We start from the raw sequence: 18,824 nt of genomic DNA on the forward strand, positions 1-18,824 counted from the left end.
TCCCGTATTTTCTTTCTTGGGTGGTAACAGCTAATTTGGAACCGATCATATATGTATATTTGGGATTATTTTTCCCAAGTATGCATTACTCTGCACTTATTGATGTTGAATTTCATCTGCCAGTTTGTTGCCCAGTCACCCAGTTTTGTGAGATCCCTTTGTAACTCTTCACAGTCTGCTTTGGACTTAACTATCTTCAATAGTTTTGTATCATCTGCAAATTTTGCTAGTTCACTGTTCACCCTTTTTTTCAGATCATTTATGAATATATTGAACAGCACAGGTCCTAGTACAGACCCCTGGGGAACCCTATTTACCTCTCTCCATTTTGAAAACTGACCATTTATTCCTGCCCTTTGTTTCCTGTCTTTCACCCAGGTACTGATCCATGAAAGGACCTTCCCTCTTATCCCATGGCTACTTAGTTTTCTTAAGAGCCACTGGTGAGGGACCTTATCAAAGGCTTTCTGAAAATCCAAGTACATTATATCCACTGGATCCCCCTTATCCACGTCCTTGTTGACTTCCTGAAAGAGTCCAAAAGATTGGTGAGGCCGGACTTCCCTTTACAGAAGCCACGTTGACGCTTCCCCAGCAAATCGTGTTCATCCATGTGTCTGATCGTTCTGTTCTTTACTGTAGCTTCTACCAGCTTGCCTGGTACGGAAGTTAAGGTTACTGCCCTGTAATTGCCAGAATCGCCTCTGGAGGCCTTTTTAAAAATTGGTGTTACATTAGCTACCCTCCAGTCATCTGGTACAGTCCAGTTTAAGCGATTGGTTACGTATCACAGTTAGTGGTTCTGCAATTTCGTATTTGGGTTCCTTCGTACCTCTAGGGTGATACCATCTGGTCCTGGCGACTTTAGATTTGTCACCAATGAGGACAGCTCCAATGTGGGACTCTCCCCTACATCCTCTGCAGTGAAGACCGCTGCCAAGAATTCATGGAGCTACTCTGCAGTGGCCTTGTCTTCCTTGACTGCTCCTTTAGCACCTTTGTCAGCCTGTGGGGCAGGTTGTCTGCTTCTCATGTACTTCATTATTTTTGTACTGTTCGATTCTGTCTCTTTAGCAAGTTGCTGCTCAGATTCTTTCTTGGCCTGGCCGATGATATTTTACTTGCCAGAGTCTGGGTTCCCTCCTATTCTCGTAACTAGGACTGGATTTCCAACTTCGAAAAGCTGCCTTTTTGCCTCGAATGGCCCCCGGGACTCTGCTGTTCAGCCATGGTGACGCTCTTTGGGCACCCGACTGTCTTTTTGGATTGGGATGTAATTGAGTGTGAGCCTCTCTCTGGTGGTTTTATGGAGTCTCCGTGCTGCTTGCAGGCTTTTGACCCCGGTGACTCCTCTCTTTAATGTCCCTCTAACTAGCGTCCCCGTCCTGGTGCCATTCCCCCTTTTAAAGTTAACATGTAACTTTGCATCTAGTGCGTTGGTCCGGACTCGCCCCTGAGGACCGTTTCAGCCAGTTGCCCATAGCTTTCCTTGTGGCCGTTTGACGAGATGCATCATCGTATTGTCTGTGAGCCCCAAACTCCTGGCTGATGTGGGCCCTTAAGACACTGCAGGATTCTCCGGGGCATGGGTGACTCTCGCTAGGTGTCGCACCCAGTCTGTGGTGCAGCTGGGAAGCGAACCCCGGTCCAGTGTCCTAGCCCCTAGGCCGTCCTGCCTACCCTGCTGGTGTGTGTGGTGATAGCCCTGGTTATTTCATGGTTCCTAGCACATCACTGAATCATTCCTTGCCTGTTGAGCTCCCTGTCCCCACGATAGCTGGGCACAACTCGCAGGGTCTGGGTGGGAAGCGTGCATTGCGTTGTGGGGGCCATGCCCATCCTGGCTGGTCTCCTAGCACTGACGAGGGATGGGAGGCACCATGAACTTCTCAGCTCCCTTCTCTGCGAGAGCAGAACTCCCCCGGCTGAGAGCTTGGCTGGCCCCTGGGTGTGTTGTGCTGGAATCCTGTTCTTGCCCGGTGTGTTTGGGCTTCTCATGCTCTGATAAATGTCTGGTGTGAGCAGCTAGAACCCAAAGGGAATGCGGCCGAGACCCTGCTAAGTGTATGCGTTCATCCTCCTGCGGCCAGCTCCGATTCCCTTTCATAGCTCACATCTGATGCTTTCTCACTCCCCTAGCCCCTTAGCTCCAATGTAAATGTGTGTTCACACTTCCGCCAGTCAAGTAACTGTGCTCTCTGTCTCTCCCTTTGTTATAAAGCCCGCTCTGTAAATGAATCCCACAGGTCTGGGGCTCAGCAGGGACAAGGAGAAGTGAGTCTGTTAGCGCATGAGTCTAATCAAGGCGGCTAAAGCGAATAAAGTAGGGCAGCATTGCACATTCGCCGCTGAGTAAATGAGCCCTTTGATGGGCCGGGCGCCGCGGGAGAGGGTTTGAAGCTAAGAAGAACTTTTGTTGTTAATTCAGTGACATGTGGAAGCTGTAAAACAGCGCGTCTTGCACACACACACGAGGGAAAATAAAAGCCCTCACGGCCAGGCTTTTCAATACCTGCCCTCGGACCTAGTCTGAAAACTTTCAGCCTCTGTCTCCCTCTTTTACCACTTGATTTTCCTTTCTCTCGCTTGCTTTCTTTTTTTTCCCCCTGCACTATAAAAAGAAAAGCTCTCTTGCCTTTTGAACTAGACGGCTGTGAGTGAGGGCTAACTCGGAGCTGTGTGGCTCGGTTACCTTTGTGTTCCAGATGAAACTGCCAAGCTCGGTAGGACAGAAGAAGATTAAAGCCCTGGAGCAGATGCTGATGGAACTCGGAGTAGGTGAGTAAAGGGGGCATGCTAGAGAGAAAGAGACACACAGTGCAAGCCTTTGTCGTCTAGATGGGCTATTTTTTCCCCTAGTAATACAGCCAGTTTCTTAAATAACAGTATGTGAATGGGGTTTAAAATAATATTTTACGTTTTTTTTTTTTAAAAAGGGCAAAAGCCAGAACAAGATGCGCAGGGTTTTTTCCCCTCCTCCCAGAAGAAAACTGGTTTAAAAGGGCCTTTGTCTCTCTCTTGTTTGGGGCTTTTTTAACCATCAAGAGCAGCAGCACAGCACTGCGAAGGCCAATCTCCGCCGGGCCTGCTAAGTGTGCTAGTGACCACGGCATGTGCATTGTTCAGGGGTGCCCTGGCTCGCTTTCAAGCTTCCTTTCCTCCTAATTTACTGCTCCTGGTGGCAAGTCCAAAATGCGTCTGGGGTTGTGCAGCTCCGTTCTGTAGCTGGCCTGCTGGGTGACTCTCCAGCGTGCCGCCACTGAGTAAACACACATCCCTCGCTCTTGAACTCTGGTGGCTTCACAGCAGAGAGACGCGTTCACTTAGCACATACAATGCGCAGTCATCGCTGGGGTGGCCAGAGCGCAGCCCACAGAGTTCTGTGCCGTGCCCGGCTGCTGAAATCCATTCACAGGCTCGCCCAGAGCGACGACGGATCCCAGCATGCAATGTTCCTCCCCCAACCCCCCCAAAAAGCAACGTTTCCGAGGTTTGGAAGAGGTCACTGAGCATGCTCAGTAACTACATGGTCTAACCATTGTTAGTGTTCAGGCTTCCTCGTCTGTGGCCTGTTGTAATGCCTCAGAAGCAGCCCGGGCTATGGGCAGCGCTAAAGGCCCTTGTCACAGGTCCCCCTGTGCCACGCTAGCGCTGCCAGGCTGGTACACAGTCCCCGTGGGGGCACCAACAAAGCCCCCCTTCCTGCCCACAGAATCAAGGTGTGTCAGTTGTTTTTCCAGCTTAAAAGAGCAGATGCTAACCCGGGGAAAGCCGGGGCTGTGAGGTACTCTAGGAATGAGAGGACATGAGGGATGCCGGGGATGGGGTCAGGGTCACGGGCTTCGGATAGCTTCAAAGGAGCCTCCTGAGGGAGGGCAGGAGAATGATCCTGCCTCTGCAGCTGGCGGGACGAGGAGCAATGGCTGCTGCCCGGGGCCTGGGGTGCGTAGGCTCTGAGGGCAGGCAGCGAAGGCCCCATTGCAGCAGAGGTGCTGCTGGAAGCTGGCTGAACCCTGTTGTCTCTGGGCCTGTGAAGCTGGAACAGAGCATGCCTCCGGCTCTGGAAGGGCAGCGCCACCTGAGCTCTCGGGGCAGCCTTGGGAGCCGTCGGGGCCAGCGCATGGCAGAGGTTCTGCACCTCCGCTTTCCCACTCTATGGCAGGAGGGTTCCGGCTGCCCTTCGCCCGGCGTGCGCTCCAGCATGGCCACACGCGAGGTTAACGCGGTGCAGGGGAAGGAGCCGGGTCGGGAGCCCTGCACACAGGCAGTGCTGCGTGGAGAGGGATCTGCGTGTGGATTTTCTCCCCCTCTCCCACCCCTCAGGCATTGCTCTTCATAGCAGGGGCCTGTCCCGCTGGGGGGGTCTAGGTATGAGGTGGTGTCACGGGAGCTCGGCTCGTCCGTAAGACACGGCTGTAACGCAGGGCCGTGATGGGCAGCACCAGGCCAATGGTCTCAGTCCTGCCCTGGAGGAAGAGGGGACGTCACCGGCTGGGTGTGTATTATCAACACCTGTCCACTGGGAACTGGCCTGAGACCAGGTCCGAGGTGGATGCCACGGCCAAGGCTTCCTGCCTGGAGTTGGATTTGAACCAGCGTCCCGGAGGGGAAAGGCTCCCGGGCCCCGACCTGGCGAGGTTGCTTTTTAACCCCTTGGCCAGAGCCCTCAGAGCTCTCTGGCCCTGTTAACTGCTGTGAAACCACTGGCTGGGCATGCAGTGGGCGTGGGTGTGGGATCCGGGGTGTCTCCCCTCTCCCAGGGCCGGGGTGCCCAGCTCTGAGCTCCCTTTGCTCCCCCAGATCTCAGCCCCATGCCGACGGAGGAGATCGTGCAGATGTTCAACGAGCTGCGGAGCGACCTGGTGCTGCTCTACGAACTCAAGCAGGCCTTCGCCAACTGCGAGTACGAGCTGCAGATGCTGCGGCACCGGCACGAGGCGCTGGCCAAGGCGGGCAGCCTGGGCCCCGTCGGCGTGGAGGGGGCCCGCGCAGACGGGCAGGCCGGGCTCAGCGCGGAGGAGGGCAAGGGAGACGCCAAGGACCAGATCATTGATGTGGTTGGAGCTCCGCTGACCCCGAACTCGGTGAGTAGGCAGATGGGGGCGTCTGGAGGGGGCTCCCCGTAGGGTCTGCTCCAGGGACTGCATTCTGAGCCCTGCGGGGGGCTCTGCCTGTCTCTCCCTCCAGGGGCGAGTGCTGGGGGGAGCACAGTGCCCCCTTTAGCCTAGGCTCCAAGTCTGCTCTTGGTGTGCCCATCCCGGGCCTAGCACTGCCCGTGGCGGCACGCATGGGGCGGCAGTGGTTCCTGCACCCTGCGTGGGGGGGGGTGCTGGCATTGCAGGGAGTTGGCAGAGGCAGGAGTGGGTGTGGTACCTACCTGGTACTGTCCCAGGGAGCTCCCCTGCGAGATGCAGGCCCGTGAGGGAGGAGGAGCAAAGGCAGGTGAGTGGGCCATGGGCGAGTTCCGGTGAGCTCCAGCGACACCCAGGGGCAGGGGGCGTGGGCAGGAGGGAGGGGTGTGAAGACCGGAGGGGAGGAGCCTGTGAAAGCACTGGGACAGGAGAACCAAGGCGCTGAACGCCCTGGGAAAGCCGAAAGTCAGGCGCACGCCCTGGCGGGGGCTGAGCAAATGGGGTGGCCCCTGTCTCCCCGCAGCTCCCCCCCCAGCACGGAGTGCTGTGAACGGTGGCTGTCCCGCCCCCAGAGGACAAGCCTGGCCTGCCCTGTGCAGCCCCAAGCGCTGTCCGACGTGCCCCGTGCTCAGCCGATACACTGCCCCGGGAGCAGCACGGCCCTTCCCGTTTCCAAATGGCTAATGTATCCGGGGCATTGAGAACACCTTATCTGTCAACGACAGAGGTGACACATTCATCTGGACTTGAGTAATGTCCTGTTCGCTTGTGACAATCTGGAGTTGTGAAGCAGCGTTCCGCTGAGGCAGGCTCATGTTTGCAGAAGAGTCTTTGTGGGAGCGTGAAATCTCGACCCTCCCTGGGGTCCGGGAAGGGCGAGGCTGCAGCCATTCCAGGCGGATTCACAGCACTCGCTGTCCCCGGAGACCTCCCAGAGTGCGCGTGCTGGGGGGCGGGCGGGTTTGTGCGTCTCCAGCCACATTCTGCCTCGGTGCCGCTGCCTGGAATTGCAAACAAAGAGGCGAGGCCGGCAGCACGGAGAGGGTTAAAATGACCTGCTCTCTGGCATATTTGAAAGAAATATAATCACGTTAATTCACTGCAAGGCAAATTCGGTACCTAAAGGGCCCCCATGTTAAATACAGCTCTGACCTTTACCGGCTGATTACACAAAGACGACACAATTAGATTAGTCCAAGACAAAAGGTCAAGCGCATTCACACTGTGACCATTTGATGCTACCTTTGGAGGGGAAAAAATTACATCCCAGCTGGAGGGGTGTCTGGGGGAGGAGCAGACTTGTGCTGCTGCTCCCCGGCCGGCTGGCTGCAGGTGTGCTGGGCGAAGGCGGACCCAGCGCTTCACCGGGTCTGTCTCCCATCCCCACCGCTGCCAGCCCGCTCCCCGGCAGGGTGTGTGCTCGGGCGCTTTGGGGCACAGGCACCACCAGCCGCCGGCACAGCAGGGTTTGGCTCCATGCTGGCGATACCAGCAAGGCCACGCAGGCCGCAGAGCCGGCCGAGCACATGGGGCAGGCCAGCTGTGTGGGACCAGCCGGCCTTCCTGTCACCTAATGTTCATATTCCAGTAGCTCCGAAGGGGCTGTGTGAACGCAGGAGGAGGCACGGTCCCTCCGCGTGAAGTGAGCTCCCGAACCAGCACCTCCTGGGGAGCTGGTGGTTACTGTCCCCATGCGGCAGCTTGGGGAACTGAGGCCCGGGACGAGGAAGCGACATGCTCAGGGTGTTGCAGTGAGTCGGTGGCAGAGCACACCTGACTCCCAGCCTGGCTCTGTTCCCAGGGCCGCCCTTCCTCCTTGGGCGCTGAGTGTTCACAAGGAGCCTGGCTGTGCCGCCGAGCTCGGGGACTGGGCTGCGAGCCCAGCGCTGGCTGCGTGGAGGGACCCCTGGGGTTAGTGCTGCCACCCCCCACTGTCGCACGTGACCCCGCTCTCAGCTGTGAGACGTGGGAGCGTGGCCCAGGCAGAGCCTTTCCTCTCCGCAAGGCACCGGCTTGGCTCGTCTGTGCATCGCAGAGGGAGGGGAGAGGGCTGCAGGAATCCTGTTGGGAGTTCCACCCGCACCCACATGACAGGGCTGGGGTGGTCTTGCCCTGGTGTCCCATGGGCAGCAGCCTGTCCTTGGCCCTCTCTTCCCTGTCAGCCCTGCCGCGTCCCGGGGCAGCGTCTCCCAGCCCCGTGGGAGCTGCTGTGGCTTACCTCAGGGGAGCACGTTGCAGGAGCTCTCGGCTCTTTTGGGGTGGGCAGCAGCCCGTCCTACACGGTGCTTTGTGGCAAGACCCTGGGTCTAGCTGGTGGGAAGCCTGGTACCAGGGCAGCCCTGCCGTATCCCTCTGGTCCTCCCTACCATTCCAGTCTGGCCGTCCTCCGCGGTGGGGTGGTGTACAGCTCCGGCCATGAAAGCCAACCCAGGGTCCCCCCCAGTGCAGCGTGTCGCTGACCCAAGAGGGACTTTCCTGCCGGCCTGGGGGAGGTGAAAGGTGAGCCGAACTTGGAACAAATTAGTTCCAAGCACAAGTTCAGCCAGTTACTCCAGATTAGAACCTTTGATTTGTGCGACTCAGACTCCACTCACTGATCCGTAATGAGTTGACTCTCAGAATTCCTCCCTTTGTTCCCGAGCTCACAAGTCAGCCCGTTAATGGGGAAAGGAAAAGACCTTGAGTCTAAGAAGTCTCGGGTTCAGAGTCGGAATTATTTGACTTTTAAGCTTCCTTTATCTGAACTCCTGCTGACTTCTTGTTTTCGGAGCCGGTTTGAAAGCTGGAAGTTACATTGTTAAGATCAATCGTTCTTTCTTTCCAGATGGAGTTCTAATATCTGCCTCTTTGTGTATTGAGACAGACGTTACATCTAGCCCAGGCTGGGTGTATGTGGCCCTTTTCAAACCCTTCCTTGCCATGAAAAGCAACTAGACTTGGAGGCTCATGTAAATTATAATGTCAAACATTTTTTTTAACCAGACAGTCCCCAGTGTTGCCCGAGGCGACTGGAAGAGCCGGGCACGCACGGCAAAAGGAGGGGGATTAATATGAATTTGTGACACATTTGAAAGATGGGTCTTTGGCCATATACAGATGATCAGACGCACACGCTCTTCTCCATCAATTCCTTGCCCTGCCAGCGAAGCCGCCAAGCCCTGGCTCCTTTGTTTCCAGGCTGGGGTTTGGTTTTAAATGTGCCTTTGGGCTTCTCGATTGCCAAGGACTGGATTTTTTCAGAGGGCTTCTATTCACGCCATTGGGCGAGTTCTCGGGCACTTGTATTGCTCCGATAATGGAGCCTTATGAGGCAGCCGGGCCGAGGCCTCTGATGAAATCCCCGTGTGTTGTTTTAACGCCGAGCGGTGCAGATTGCCCTCTGCTGAGTCCCCCGCGCAGACGGAGGTTCGGGGCCGGGTGTCTGCTGGGGTGTGGGCAGGCGGGGCTCCCCCTGGCACGTAGGACTGGCAGGACACCTCTCCTCTGCCTCCCTTCCCGGGCTGCTGGCTCGCCGGGAGTGCCACTGGAAGGCTGGGGGTGTGGGGTGCCCTGGGATTGAACCAGGCGCAGCTGACGCTGCTGCATGTGCCCCTCTGGCCCCTCTACAGCTGGCCCAGGACACATGTTGGGGGTAAGCCCTAGAGCACAGGCTCTGCCAGTCACCTCCCGGGAGTGCCACACGCTGGGGCAGAACCTAGGGACGGGAGTGATGGAAAAGACAGGTTGGATCAGCCGGGTGATGCCCTGGGGCAGGACTGAGCCTGTAGCCCGTGCTCCCCGCCTTTCACTAGCCCAAAGAACGGGCTCCAGGTGTCGTCCCCAGTCTGGCCCTGACCTGGTATTTAACCTCCATTTTCCTTTGCTTCATTTGATCCCATCCCTCCCCGTTGCCCCCCACTGGGCCCGCCCTAGACGGTTCCTCCGGGAAGGAAGGCTGGGCTGGGGTTCAGGGGAGCTGGGTTCACAGCGCGAGCCAGGGCGAGTCACTGGCTCTGCGACTCGGTTTCCCCTCTGTACCATGGGGATAGCAGCCCAGGTGTGGATTGGGAGCTCCTTGGTGTTACCCCTGTCCTGGGCATGCTGCTTTGGTGCCTCAGACAAGCTGCCTCGAGCTCTCCCAGATGGTGCCGTTTGCCACAGCTGTGTAGGGTGTGACTGCCCCCCTCCTACCCCCAGCTCTGGGACGGGTGGCCTGTGCAGCCCGGGGGAGCAGTGGCCTTTGGGGGAGCCCGGCTGCACCAGGGTTCCGTGCAGTGCTGGGTCTCTGCCCCTGGGCTGCAGGGGTCTCGCTCGCTACCTTAGTGCCCGTCGTCCCCAGGGGCCTGGGTCCTGTTCCCGGGCGTGGGTGGCACTGCCTGTGCACTGGGGCTCTGCCCAGCTGGGAGCTCTCCCGTTCTGATTTCAGCAGGGTTGCGGAGCCAGACAGCATCGGCCATGGGGCTGGGCACCGCGCCTGGCCTTCGTGCAGTGTGTCCTGCGATGGGGCTGCCAGCCGGGAGCCCGTGTCCCTTGGGAGGGGAATTCCCGAGTGGGCTCGGCTGAGGCTCAATCTCACGTCTGGCTCTGGGCCCGAGCTGCTGGGGGCTCCGGCTCGTGGCATGGCGCGGCGCCTGCTGGGCTAGTGAGCCGGCCGGGTGCGTTTGCTCGTGGGCACCCGCTGACCCTGCTTCTCTTTTGTTTCCCGTCTCCCTTGGAGCAGAGAAAGCGCCGGGAGTCGGCCTCCAGCTCCTCCTCCATCAAGAAGGTGAAGAAGCCGTGAGCCCGTCGGCTCAGCACCAGGCCGCGGCAACAGACTGACTGTGGGAGCCGGGCAGGGGAAGGAATCCAGCCGGGGCCGTTCCCTTCCCAGCACTGCCCCCCCATCTCCCCCCAGCTGCCAGCAAGCCTTGCGGGGTGACGCTGCGGGGCCGCAGGGAAGCTGGGCGGGCGGCTGGAGCCGTGCGAGTGGCCACGGCACGGACTGACGTGCTGGATTTGTGTGTTCCTGTAAATACAGCCCTGTCCCCCTCCCCCGAGTCTGTCGTCATTAGCCTGGGCCATGGCATCACTCGAGCCGTGACTCCCAGAGCCCTGTTGAGCTGTGGCAGGGAGGGGCAGTTCCTCCTGCCTTGCCCCCTCGCCCTGGAGTCCCGGCTTCCTGCCCCCTTGGAGCCGGCCTCCCACTGAGGTGCCAGCCAGCTGTGGCCTCCCGGGCAGGCTGGGGGGCAGCCTTGGCTCCTGGCATGGCTGAGGGGGGAGGTGGGTGGCTGCTTCCCCAGGAGCTGGAGGCCCAGGGCTGCTCTTTAGCCACCCCCGGGCCAGGGTAGGAGCCAGGCCCCGAGCCCGGCTTGCAAGGTGCTGACGGTGCCAGGCTGTGCCCAAGCCGCCTGCTGTGGGGCGCATGGGCCGTGCTTTGCTGGACGGTCTCTGGCCCCGCCGGCGCCATTCCGCACCTGGGCTGTTCTGCACGCTGCCATCACGTGGGTGTAGAGCCCGGTGCGTCACCCGCTGACCCCACTGCTGCCCCGCAGGCCAGCCCCCTGTGCACCCTGACGGCTCATGGGACTCCGCAGTGGGGGGGTGTCCTGGGTCTTTAACTGCACCGCTCTGGGCCTCGAGCGCAAGCCTCTGGCTGCCCCTTCCCCCCGCTCCCCCCAGGCCAGGCGCAGAGCTGAGGGCTGCCCTGGCCCTGACCACGGGGAGCCCCTGTGACCTGCTCCCAAGCCAGGCTGGGCCCTGGGGCGGGGGACTGACTCCTAGAGGCCCTGCTTCAAAGTCCCCACAGCCTTGGGGCTGGGTCCTGGTCTGGGGCTCGCTTCCTCTGGCAAAATGGCCTCTCTCATTCCCGCCTCACCGGGGAGCCCCCTGCGTTTGCCTGGCTGGGTAGAGCCCCGCACCCAGAGCTCTTGTGTCCCCCCTGCCGGGGGAGGGAGCCAGGGCAGAGCGAGGGGCAGGCGATGTGCGCTGGGGGGCTGCGGGATCAGGGGCTGCTTTGCCCTACACACGGTGGGGCCCTGGTGCTGGGGCGGCTCCTCCCGCGGGGCAATGCACAGGGGGCCCCAGAGCCCCACCCGCACCAGCTGGTGGAGACGAGCCCCAGAGCTCCTCACCCGGCTGGGCTCAGGCCTTGGCCCGGGACGAAGGCCGGGGGGCACCGGGGGAGGGAGTAGTGGGACCTCGCCCGGCCCGTGGCATTGTCTCCACAGCCCAGCCAGCTGCTGGCCCCTGGGCACGGTAACCTCCCCTGCGCTGTGTGCAGGTGGCTGGGCCTGGGGCCGGGCGTGGGGCCGTAGCTAGCCCAGCAGCGCGGCCCGGGCCGGGCGTGGGGCCATAGCTAGCCCAGCAGCGCTGCCCGGGGCCCTGCCCGCCCAGCTGGGGGTCTTGGGCACTGCAGAGGAGGGGACAAGTCCACGGCCTCCAAGCACTCGTCTCGGCTGCCCTTCCTCCTGGCCCAGGGAGCGCTCACCCTGCCCCCCACATCCCCCTTCCTCCCTGGAGGGCCCAGGCTGCGCGGGGAGACCGGTCCCTGCCCCCCCGAGCTTCCCCCCCACCCACATGTGCAGGGGCAGGTGCTGGCTGGGCAGCCCCCATGCAGGTGGGACGATCACTGGGACGATCACTGCAGGAATGAAGGGAAAAGGCCAAGTGCCGAGTTTTCATAGCAAACTCATTAGCCGCCATCAACCCCAGGTCGCTAAACCAGCTCAGGTGCTTACGCAGAGCCATTAACCCCCCCCCCCTTGGAGCTGGCCCCCAGCCTAGGCACTGTCCTTCTCCAGGGGTGGCTCTGGCACCTGGGCGCGTGGGCCCCTCTGCTCCCTGGGGCCAGGCCAGTGCCCAGGGCACCTGCTCCCTGGCCCCAGAGTAGCGGGTACCATGGGGGTTAGTGCTGGCCTTGCCCCACTCGGCAACCCCCATGGGCTGGCAGCCAGGAGCCCCTTTGCCCCCTGCCGGGCGTCGGTGATGCCCATGGGCCCGCCTGTGTTCGTAGCGAGCGGGGGAGGCTCCTTGCACCCTGTGACTGGCTGGGCGTGGGGCCAGTGGGGCCCAGCAGCAGCAGTGTGGGGGGGGGGCACAGCTCCCCAGGTGCCTGTGCCATGCGCTGCCATCCCAGTGTCTGGGCCAGAGCAGGGCAGTGCCAGTAGCATGGGGGGGGGCATGAGGCCCATGTGCCAGGCTGGCCGTGGCATGCCTGCTGCAGCTGGCAAACGGGGCCTATGCAGTGTCTTTCACAGTAGTGCTTGTAGGGCCCTGGGTGCTCCCCGGGCATCTCCAGCCAGCCATGCCCAGCCGCTCCTGCCAGGGCCTGGGCACGCGCTGCATCCTGGCCAGCCAAGCCCTTTGCCAGAGTCCTGTCGGGTTTTGCCAGCGCGGCCGGGCCGCTGTGGTGGATGGGGGCGACGCTGCCCCTGAGCTGCGCCCACAGCCCCCATTTGCCCTGTTTGCTACGTGCCCAGTGGAGACGCCTGTGCCAGCCCAAGGGCTGTCACTGTGGGCAGCATGCAGCCGGCAGTGCCGGGGTTCTGGGCGAGCAGGCCAGCGCCCAGCTTGGCGCCCGGGTGGGCTTCGCAGGGCGGGCAGCCCCTGGGTGGGACGTGGCACGTGGCCGCTCAGTGCAGAATGTGGTGCTCACGTGGGGGCTTGGCATGGCCCCAGTGCACTGTGTGGCCTCACCTGGGCCACTCGCCTGCCAGGCTGGGGCTGTCCAGTGACCGTGCGGCCTCGGTGAGCTCCAGCGAGGGGCAGCTGCTGCTCCAAGCCCAGTTCCCCGGCTGGGTGGTGCTGCCCCTGGGCATGATCACCTGACACCCCCTGGCCCCCTGGTGCTTTGGGGCAGGGGGGGGTCAGGCCAGGGGAGATACCAGCTGCAGGGCCTGAGTCCAGGCCTAGGGGGCATCAGCTCAACACTTCTGGCCCCTCCCCAAGGTTCCCCATCCTGGGGTGCTGCAGCCCGGCTGCCCCCCCAGCCTTGGGCTCCCCCTTCTTGTGCTGCCTCCAGACAGGCACCCCCTGATTACTGCCCCTCCCCAGGGCGTGGCCAGGCCCAGTGGGTGGCACTAGCTGAATTAAGGGCTGTGGTGGGTGGGGGGCAGCTCTCAGTAAGGGCTGAATCCACCATCATGTCCAGCCGGCCCGGGCACCGTAATTCCAGCCGTCCCAGGTACCGTTCGATGGGCATGGTGCTAATGGCCTGGCACGGTGCCTGCAGGGACGCTGGGCTCAGGGTTGTGCTGGGCTGGCCAGGAGGGTGGTGCGTGGCAGGCTGGGAAATGCACCAGCGCCATCCCACGGCGACATGGCAGCCTGGTGCCAAGTCGCTTCCCTCGCACGTGGCCTCATCACTGCTCTGCGAGCTGCTTAGTGGGAGAGGACGCCCCTCGGAGCAGCAGGTGCACCCTGCCCATCCCCACGGCGTCTGGGCTGGCTCTGTGCGCTCACCAAGCTGGCGCCAGGGCTGTAACTTGGCGACCCTCAGGCCTGCGGGCAGCCAGGGCATGGCGAGGGGGCTGGGGCCCAGGGCCTGGTGAGCAGCAGCGGGGCAGGGGGCACACTCTGGCTGCGTGTTGTCTCATCTGCAGGGCTGTCCCGCATGGGGCCGGATGAGGGGCACCAGGCCTCCAGGGTGCCCCAGAGAACCGGCCTCGCCCTGTTCATTCCCTGCCCGTGGGGAGTGGGGGCTGACAGCACCTCCCTGGGGCCGGGTGGAGCAGGGACCCCTCTGCTGGGATCTGTCCCCATCCCCGTCCTCCTCCCACAACCGAGCACGGGGTGCCGGCGGCCCAGGCCCCAATGCAGCAGCTGCCCCCTCTTAACCCCAAGAACCAGATCCCCTGCCCCACTCCTCCTGGGGAGAACAAGCTCTCCGCAGCACAGCCCTGCTGGGCGGGCGCATCCCAGGGCCTCCCTCCAGAGCAACCCACTGCCCCAGGCCAAACAGCCCCATCCCCTGCATGCACCCTCTCCTGCCCTGCCCCACAGCCCCTGCATGCCTCCCCTCCCCCGCCTGCACGCATAGGCACACATGCACACAAACACACGTAGGCGCACATACACACGCACTCATGCACGTGCACGCACACACACTCGCACGCACACACACACGTAGGCGCCTTTTTCCCCAAACTTTATTCATGTGGCACATTTACAGCAAGGATGAGGATAACTAGACAATGAGGACGGTGGGTTTGCGTTATCGGCTGGTTGCGCTGCACACCACACACCATGCAGTTGGTTACCGCTACGTTCAGTGCCTGTATTTTCTTTCTGGTGACCGAGCCGGCTCAGCCCCGGGCTGCGGGGCGGGAGGGAGCCCGGCCGCTGGCGGGTCACGGTGCCCGGCGCTGTAGCAGCACCATGGGCCAGCGCCAGGCGTGGCCTCGGCCTCGGCCTGGGCTCAGCAGGGATCTGGAGTCCTGGCTGATCTGCAGGAACTCCGTGGCCCTGGGGCTCCAGGGGATGGGGCCTGCCCCCAAGCCCACCTGAAGGACGGGGCCCAAGAGCCCCCTAGTCGGAGGGGACGAGGCAACCAGGCAGCTGCTGCTGCGCTCGGCCGGGAGCCTGCGAGGGGCAGCGCCCGGACCGCGGGGAATGGGGCAGGCGAGGGCAGAGCTGCAGCTCAGGTGGGTGGGCGGGGGGGGGGGGCTCACTCAGCGGTGGGACTGGGGCGGGGGGGGGCAGAAAAGGACCGTCATTCTGTGCCAGCACTCGCTGGTGCGTCCACCGCCAGCAATGGACCTGGTGCCCCCAGGAGCTGGAATCGCTTCGGCAGGGGTGAGTGGGGGGGGCCGGGCAGGAGCCCCCTGGGAGAGGCACAAGCTGCCCCCCACCCCGCTCCCAGAGCCCTGGCTGGCAAGCCGGCGGGCAGAGAATACAGGCACTTGAGCAGGAGCAGAAAGCCGGGTTGCTGACACACACAGGGGATCGGGGTTAGTGTTCACTGCAACGGGGAGAGGAGCGGGCAGGGCGGGGCGGGGCTCCCGCGGCCATGTCAGGCTGGAGCTCCCGCGCAGCCCCGGCGGGTCACCCGGCAGCGCCTGGCAGGGCCTGGCGGAAGGGAAACAAACACCGAAAAGAAAGAGGGCGACCCATGGCCGGGGGGCACAAGGGGGTAACGGAAACCAGGGGCGAAGAAAGACGAAGGAACTACAGCTCTAACCAGGTGGTGCAAGTGCCCTGGGCGGCTCCGGGGGCAGGGCGGGCGATGGCCGGAGCAGCCCAGACAGGGGGATCCACGTCGGGTCTACACAGAGATTTTCCTTTCCATATATACAACCTCTACTGGCGTAACAGCGGAGCTGGGTGTGGCGTCGCCTCTGTCCTCGGTTGCCCTTTGAATGCTCTCGCCCGTCCTCCCGCAGCGGAGGAGCCGGCCGCATGCAGCCCTGTCCGGCCCGCCCCGCCGATCAGAAGGGTTTGGAGGTCTGCTTGAAGATAAAACCTCTATGGGCCAGCGTCTTCATGATGTTAGCGATGTTCTTACAGTCATCTGTGGAGAGAGCGGAGCGGGGTGAGGCCAAGGCAAGAATAACCCTGCGCCAGGGGACAGCAGAGCCCCTCCCAAAGGGCCCGAGCCAGCCCCCACGTGTTAGAAACGCAGCCCGAGGGCGTGCCTGGCTGCTGGGAGGCTCTGTGGAGTGATGGTGGGAACGCCGGTGGCTGGCCTGTGCAGACGCTCCGGGGCCCTCCTGCCCGTGTCGCCGGCCCGGCTGCCCCAGGGTGCAGGCCAGGGCGTGTGCTCATTGGCTGCCCCAGGGGGTAATGGCTAACAGGGCGTAGGGCCTGCCTGGGCAGCGCAAACGGCCCCCACTGCTGTCCAGCAGCTCCCAGGAGCTACCTGCCAGTGATCCCACCCCACAGAGCCGCAGGGTAGGTCGTTACGCTCCAGAGTAAACACCTCTAAAAAAAGCCACCAATTAACCCTACCCCACATTCAGTCCTATGATCACAACCCCCAGGGCCCCAGCCCTACAGTAACGACCCCCCTGGGCCCAGCCCTATGATCACGACCCCCAGGCCCCAGCCCTACAGTAACAACCCCCCTGGGCCCGTGTGACGTTATGAGTGTGATATAATATCTCATTGAAAGGTGACAGGGCCAGAAAGAGTTAATTACCTCCCAGACTGACCTGACCCAGGGCCCAACTTTAGAGACTGGTTAGGAAGATAGGGTAAATGAACAGAGCTTTGAAATGTAAGTCTGTATTGTCAGAGGAAGAAGGGTAGATGTTTGCTCAGGGCTTGTGATGTCAGCAAACAAGTCTTGTCTATTGCTATAGCTTTAATTCAAAGATCAAAAAAGGAATATTAACATTTAGGAAGACACTTGAGTGAAATAGTATTATTGTCTCTATGTCTCTTTGAAGGTTGGGGTAACCTGTATCTGAACTGTTTAATGGATAAATTACCCTGTGCTAATTGCCAGGGTGTTTGGAAGAAGGAGAATTAAGCCTATTGTTTTCTCAGGCCAAGCGGCTGCTGGAAATGTATAAAAACCCTGGGACACGATCCTGCTTCATCTCAGATCTGCTTTGGGTTTCACAAGGGGGAAACCTTAAGCCATAAGGATTGAGATCCCCAGTCATTGACTGGAGCCACCCTGAATATGGACATTGGACTATAACCTATGGACTATTTCTAAAAGGACTTTTGGCAACTACAGGATCACCTCTGCTATGCATCTGAACCTCAAGAATTGAATTCAAGTCTGTCTGTATATTGATCTTTTAACCAACTCTCTCTCTCTTCTTTTTAAATAAATTGTAGCTTAGTTAATAAGAATTGGCTCTAAGCGTGTATTTTGGGTAAGATCTAAGTTATCATTGGACCTGGGTGTGTGGCTGATCCTTTGGGGTTGGAAGAACCTTTTCTTTTATATGATGAGATAAGATTTTCAGTAACCATCATCATATCTGACAGGTGTGTCTGGGTGGAGGTCTGAGGCCGGGCACGTTAAGGGGACTGTGTTGTTTGGACTTCTGAGTAACCAGTGAGGTTCTACAGAAGCTGTTTTGGGCTGGTTGGTAAATCTAAGTATTGGAAGATCCCCCAGCGTTTGGGGTTTGTCTGCCCCGTTCTGTTTGCCGTTCACCCTGATTTAGTGACCTCAGCTGGCTCCCACGGGCAGCACCGTCACAGCCCAGCCCTACAGTAACAACCCCCCTGGGCCTGGCCCTACGATACAGACCACCTGGGCACAGCTTGGCAGTCCCAGCGACCCCACAATAACCCTGTGCCAGCTGCACACTGGCAGGCTCTGCCATCTCGTCCCGTCTGGGAGCAGGTTCCTTCCCTGCCCACTCACCCAGGGTCGGATCAAGTCCGGGGGCTGATTCCCCAGCCTGCCCCGGCCTCCCCGGCATGACAGCTCCTGGGATCCCCCTGGGTGAATTCCATGGCAGCCTCTGTCCCACGGTGCCCCCAGCCCAAGGCCTGCACTGCCCCCAGGCCACCCCCGTCACACACTCACGGGCAGGGAGCGAGGCCCCCGGTACCGTCCCTAGGCCGAGCAGCGCAGCTCGGCTCTGCCAGCCCCCGACTCAGCCCCCGGGTCCAGGCCTCCTGCGGGACTCCAGGGGGTCTCCCTGGGGCAGTTCCTCCCTTTGCTCCCCCCCCCCCCCCGCCACAGCTGGCCCTGTCCCCTCTCTGAGTTAAGCAATAGAGAGTCCTGTGGCACCTATAAGACTAACAGATGTATTGGAGCATGAGCTTTCGTGGGTGAATTCCCACTTCGTCAGACGCATGAGTTCGTTTCCCTGTAACACTCCCCCGCCCCCTCCCCCCGCGAGAGCGTGCCCTGCCCCGCTTGCCAGCGCTCGGCCCTCCTGCCTGTACAGGCCGTGACCCTGGCAGGAGGCCCCGTCCGGAGCAGCTTCCGCTGGGCTCACATCCTGCCTCGTCCTGCTCAGCTGGGCCCGGGCAGGAAACCTGCATTCCAGTAGGGTGAGCAACTCGGCAGCCCGCCAGGCGACCCGCTGCTGCACACGCGCCCCCTGCACACGGGGCCGGCCAGTCCTGCAACCACCAGCAGGGGGCGCTGCGTGTAATGTGTCCCACGCCCCCTGCAGGCCAGTCCCGCAGCCGGCGCTCGGCGCACACAGCCAGCAGCAGGGGGCACAGATCCTCCAGGGTACGTGGGCCCCTAACGCCCACTGAACTCAGGGCTGGTTTGGCACCTGAACCCTCTGAGGATCTGGGCCTGGGTCCCCAGCAAGTGCCCCCAGAGGCAGCTCCTGCAGGGCCTGGCTAGACCCTCTCCTGCCAGCAGGGCTGCGGGAGGCAGGGCTCTGGGGAAAGAAGACGGCCAAGCCCTGGGACCGACGTGCCAGCAGGTGGAGACGGGCAGGGCCCTGTCCAGGGAAGCGGCAGCTGTGATGGGAGAGGAGGTGGTGGAGGCAGAGTGCAGCCCCCACATACCCCCTCTGGGAGGGACGGACGGTGCCACCCACCCCGTGGGCGCTAGAGAGCAGCCACCTACTGCACCTGTGGCCCCGTCCACGCCCGGGAGGCTGGTGTCTCATCCCTCACCCCCACCCCGCGCCTTCACACTGCTCAGGGGCCGCGCCGTGAGCCCCTGGGCCCCCACGGCCCTCAATCATCTCCCAGGGGTTGGAGTAACCCCAGTCCTGCTGTGTAGGCCCCGATCGCTCCCCAGCACCAAACCCTCCCGCGCTCCCCACCCCCGTTCTCCATGGGTCTCATGACCCTCCCTGGGCC

At 61.4% G+C, this 18,824-nt stretch overlaps 2 protein-coding genes across 10 annotated transcripts in view; one reads left to right on the forward strand and one right to left on the reverse strand.

The window, feature by feature from the left end:
* Positions 1-10,141, forward strand: part of DMAP1 (DNA methyltransferase 1 associated protein 1) — a 48,534-nt gene extending 38,393 nt beyond the window's left edge. For all 5 annotated transcript variants that reach the window (XM_005307139.5, XM_005307138.5, XM_042851481.2 and 2 more), the window contains 3 exons: positions 2,706-2,778; positions 4,801-5,084; positions 9,832-10,141. In XM_005307139.5, coding sequence (XP_005307196.1) covers positions 2,706-2,778; positions 4,801-5,084; positions 9,832-9,891 — 417 coding nt within the window. In that variant the 3' untranslated portion in view covers positions 9,892-10,141. The remainder of the gene's footprint in view (positions 1-2,705; positions 2,779-4,800; positions 5,085-9,831) is intronic.
* A 4,078-nt stretch (positions 10,142-14,219) lies between these two features.
* ERI3 (ERI1 exoribonuclease family member 3) overlaps positions 14,220-18,824 on the reverse strand; it is a 225,982-nt gene continuing 221,377 nt past the window's right edge. For all 5 annotated transcript variants that reach the window (XM_065555329.1, XM_065555330.1, XM_065555331.1 and 2 more), the window contains exon 8: positions 14,220-15,597. In XM_065555329.1, coding sequence (XP_065411401.1) covers positions 15,515-15,597 — 83 coding nt within the window. In that variant the 3' untranslated portion in view covers positions 14,220-15,514. The remainder of the gene's footprint in view (positions 15,598-18,824) is intronic.

This window comes from Chrysemys picta, chromosome 8, assembly GCF_011386835.1.
Source record: "Chrysemys picta bellii isolate R12L10 chromosome 8, ASM1138683v2, whole genome shotgun sequence".
NCBI lineage: Eukaryota > Metazoa > Chordata > Testudines > Emydidae > Chrysemys > Chrysemys picta.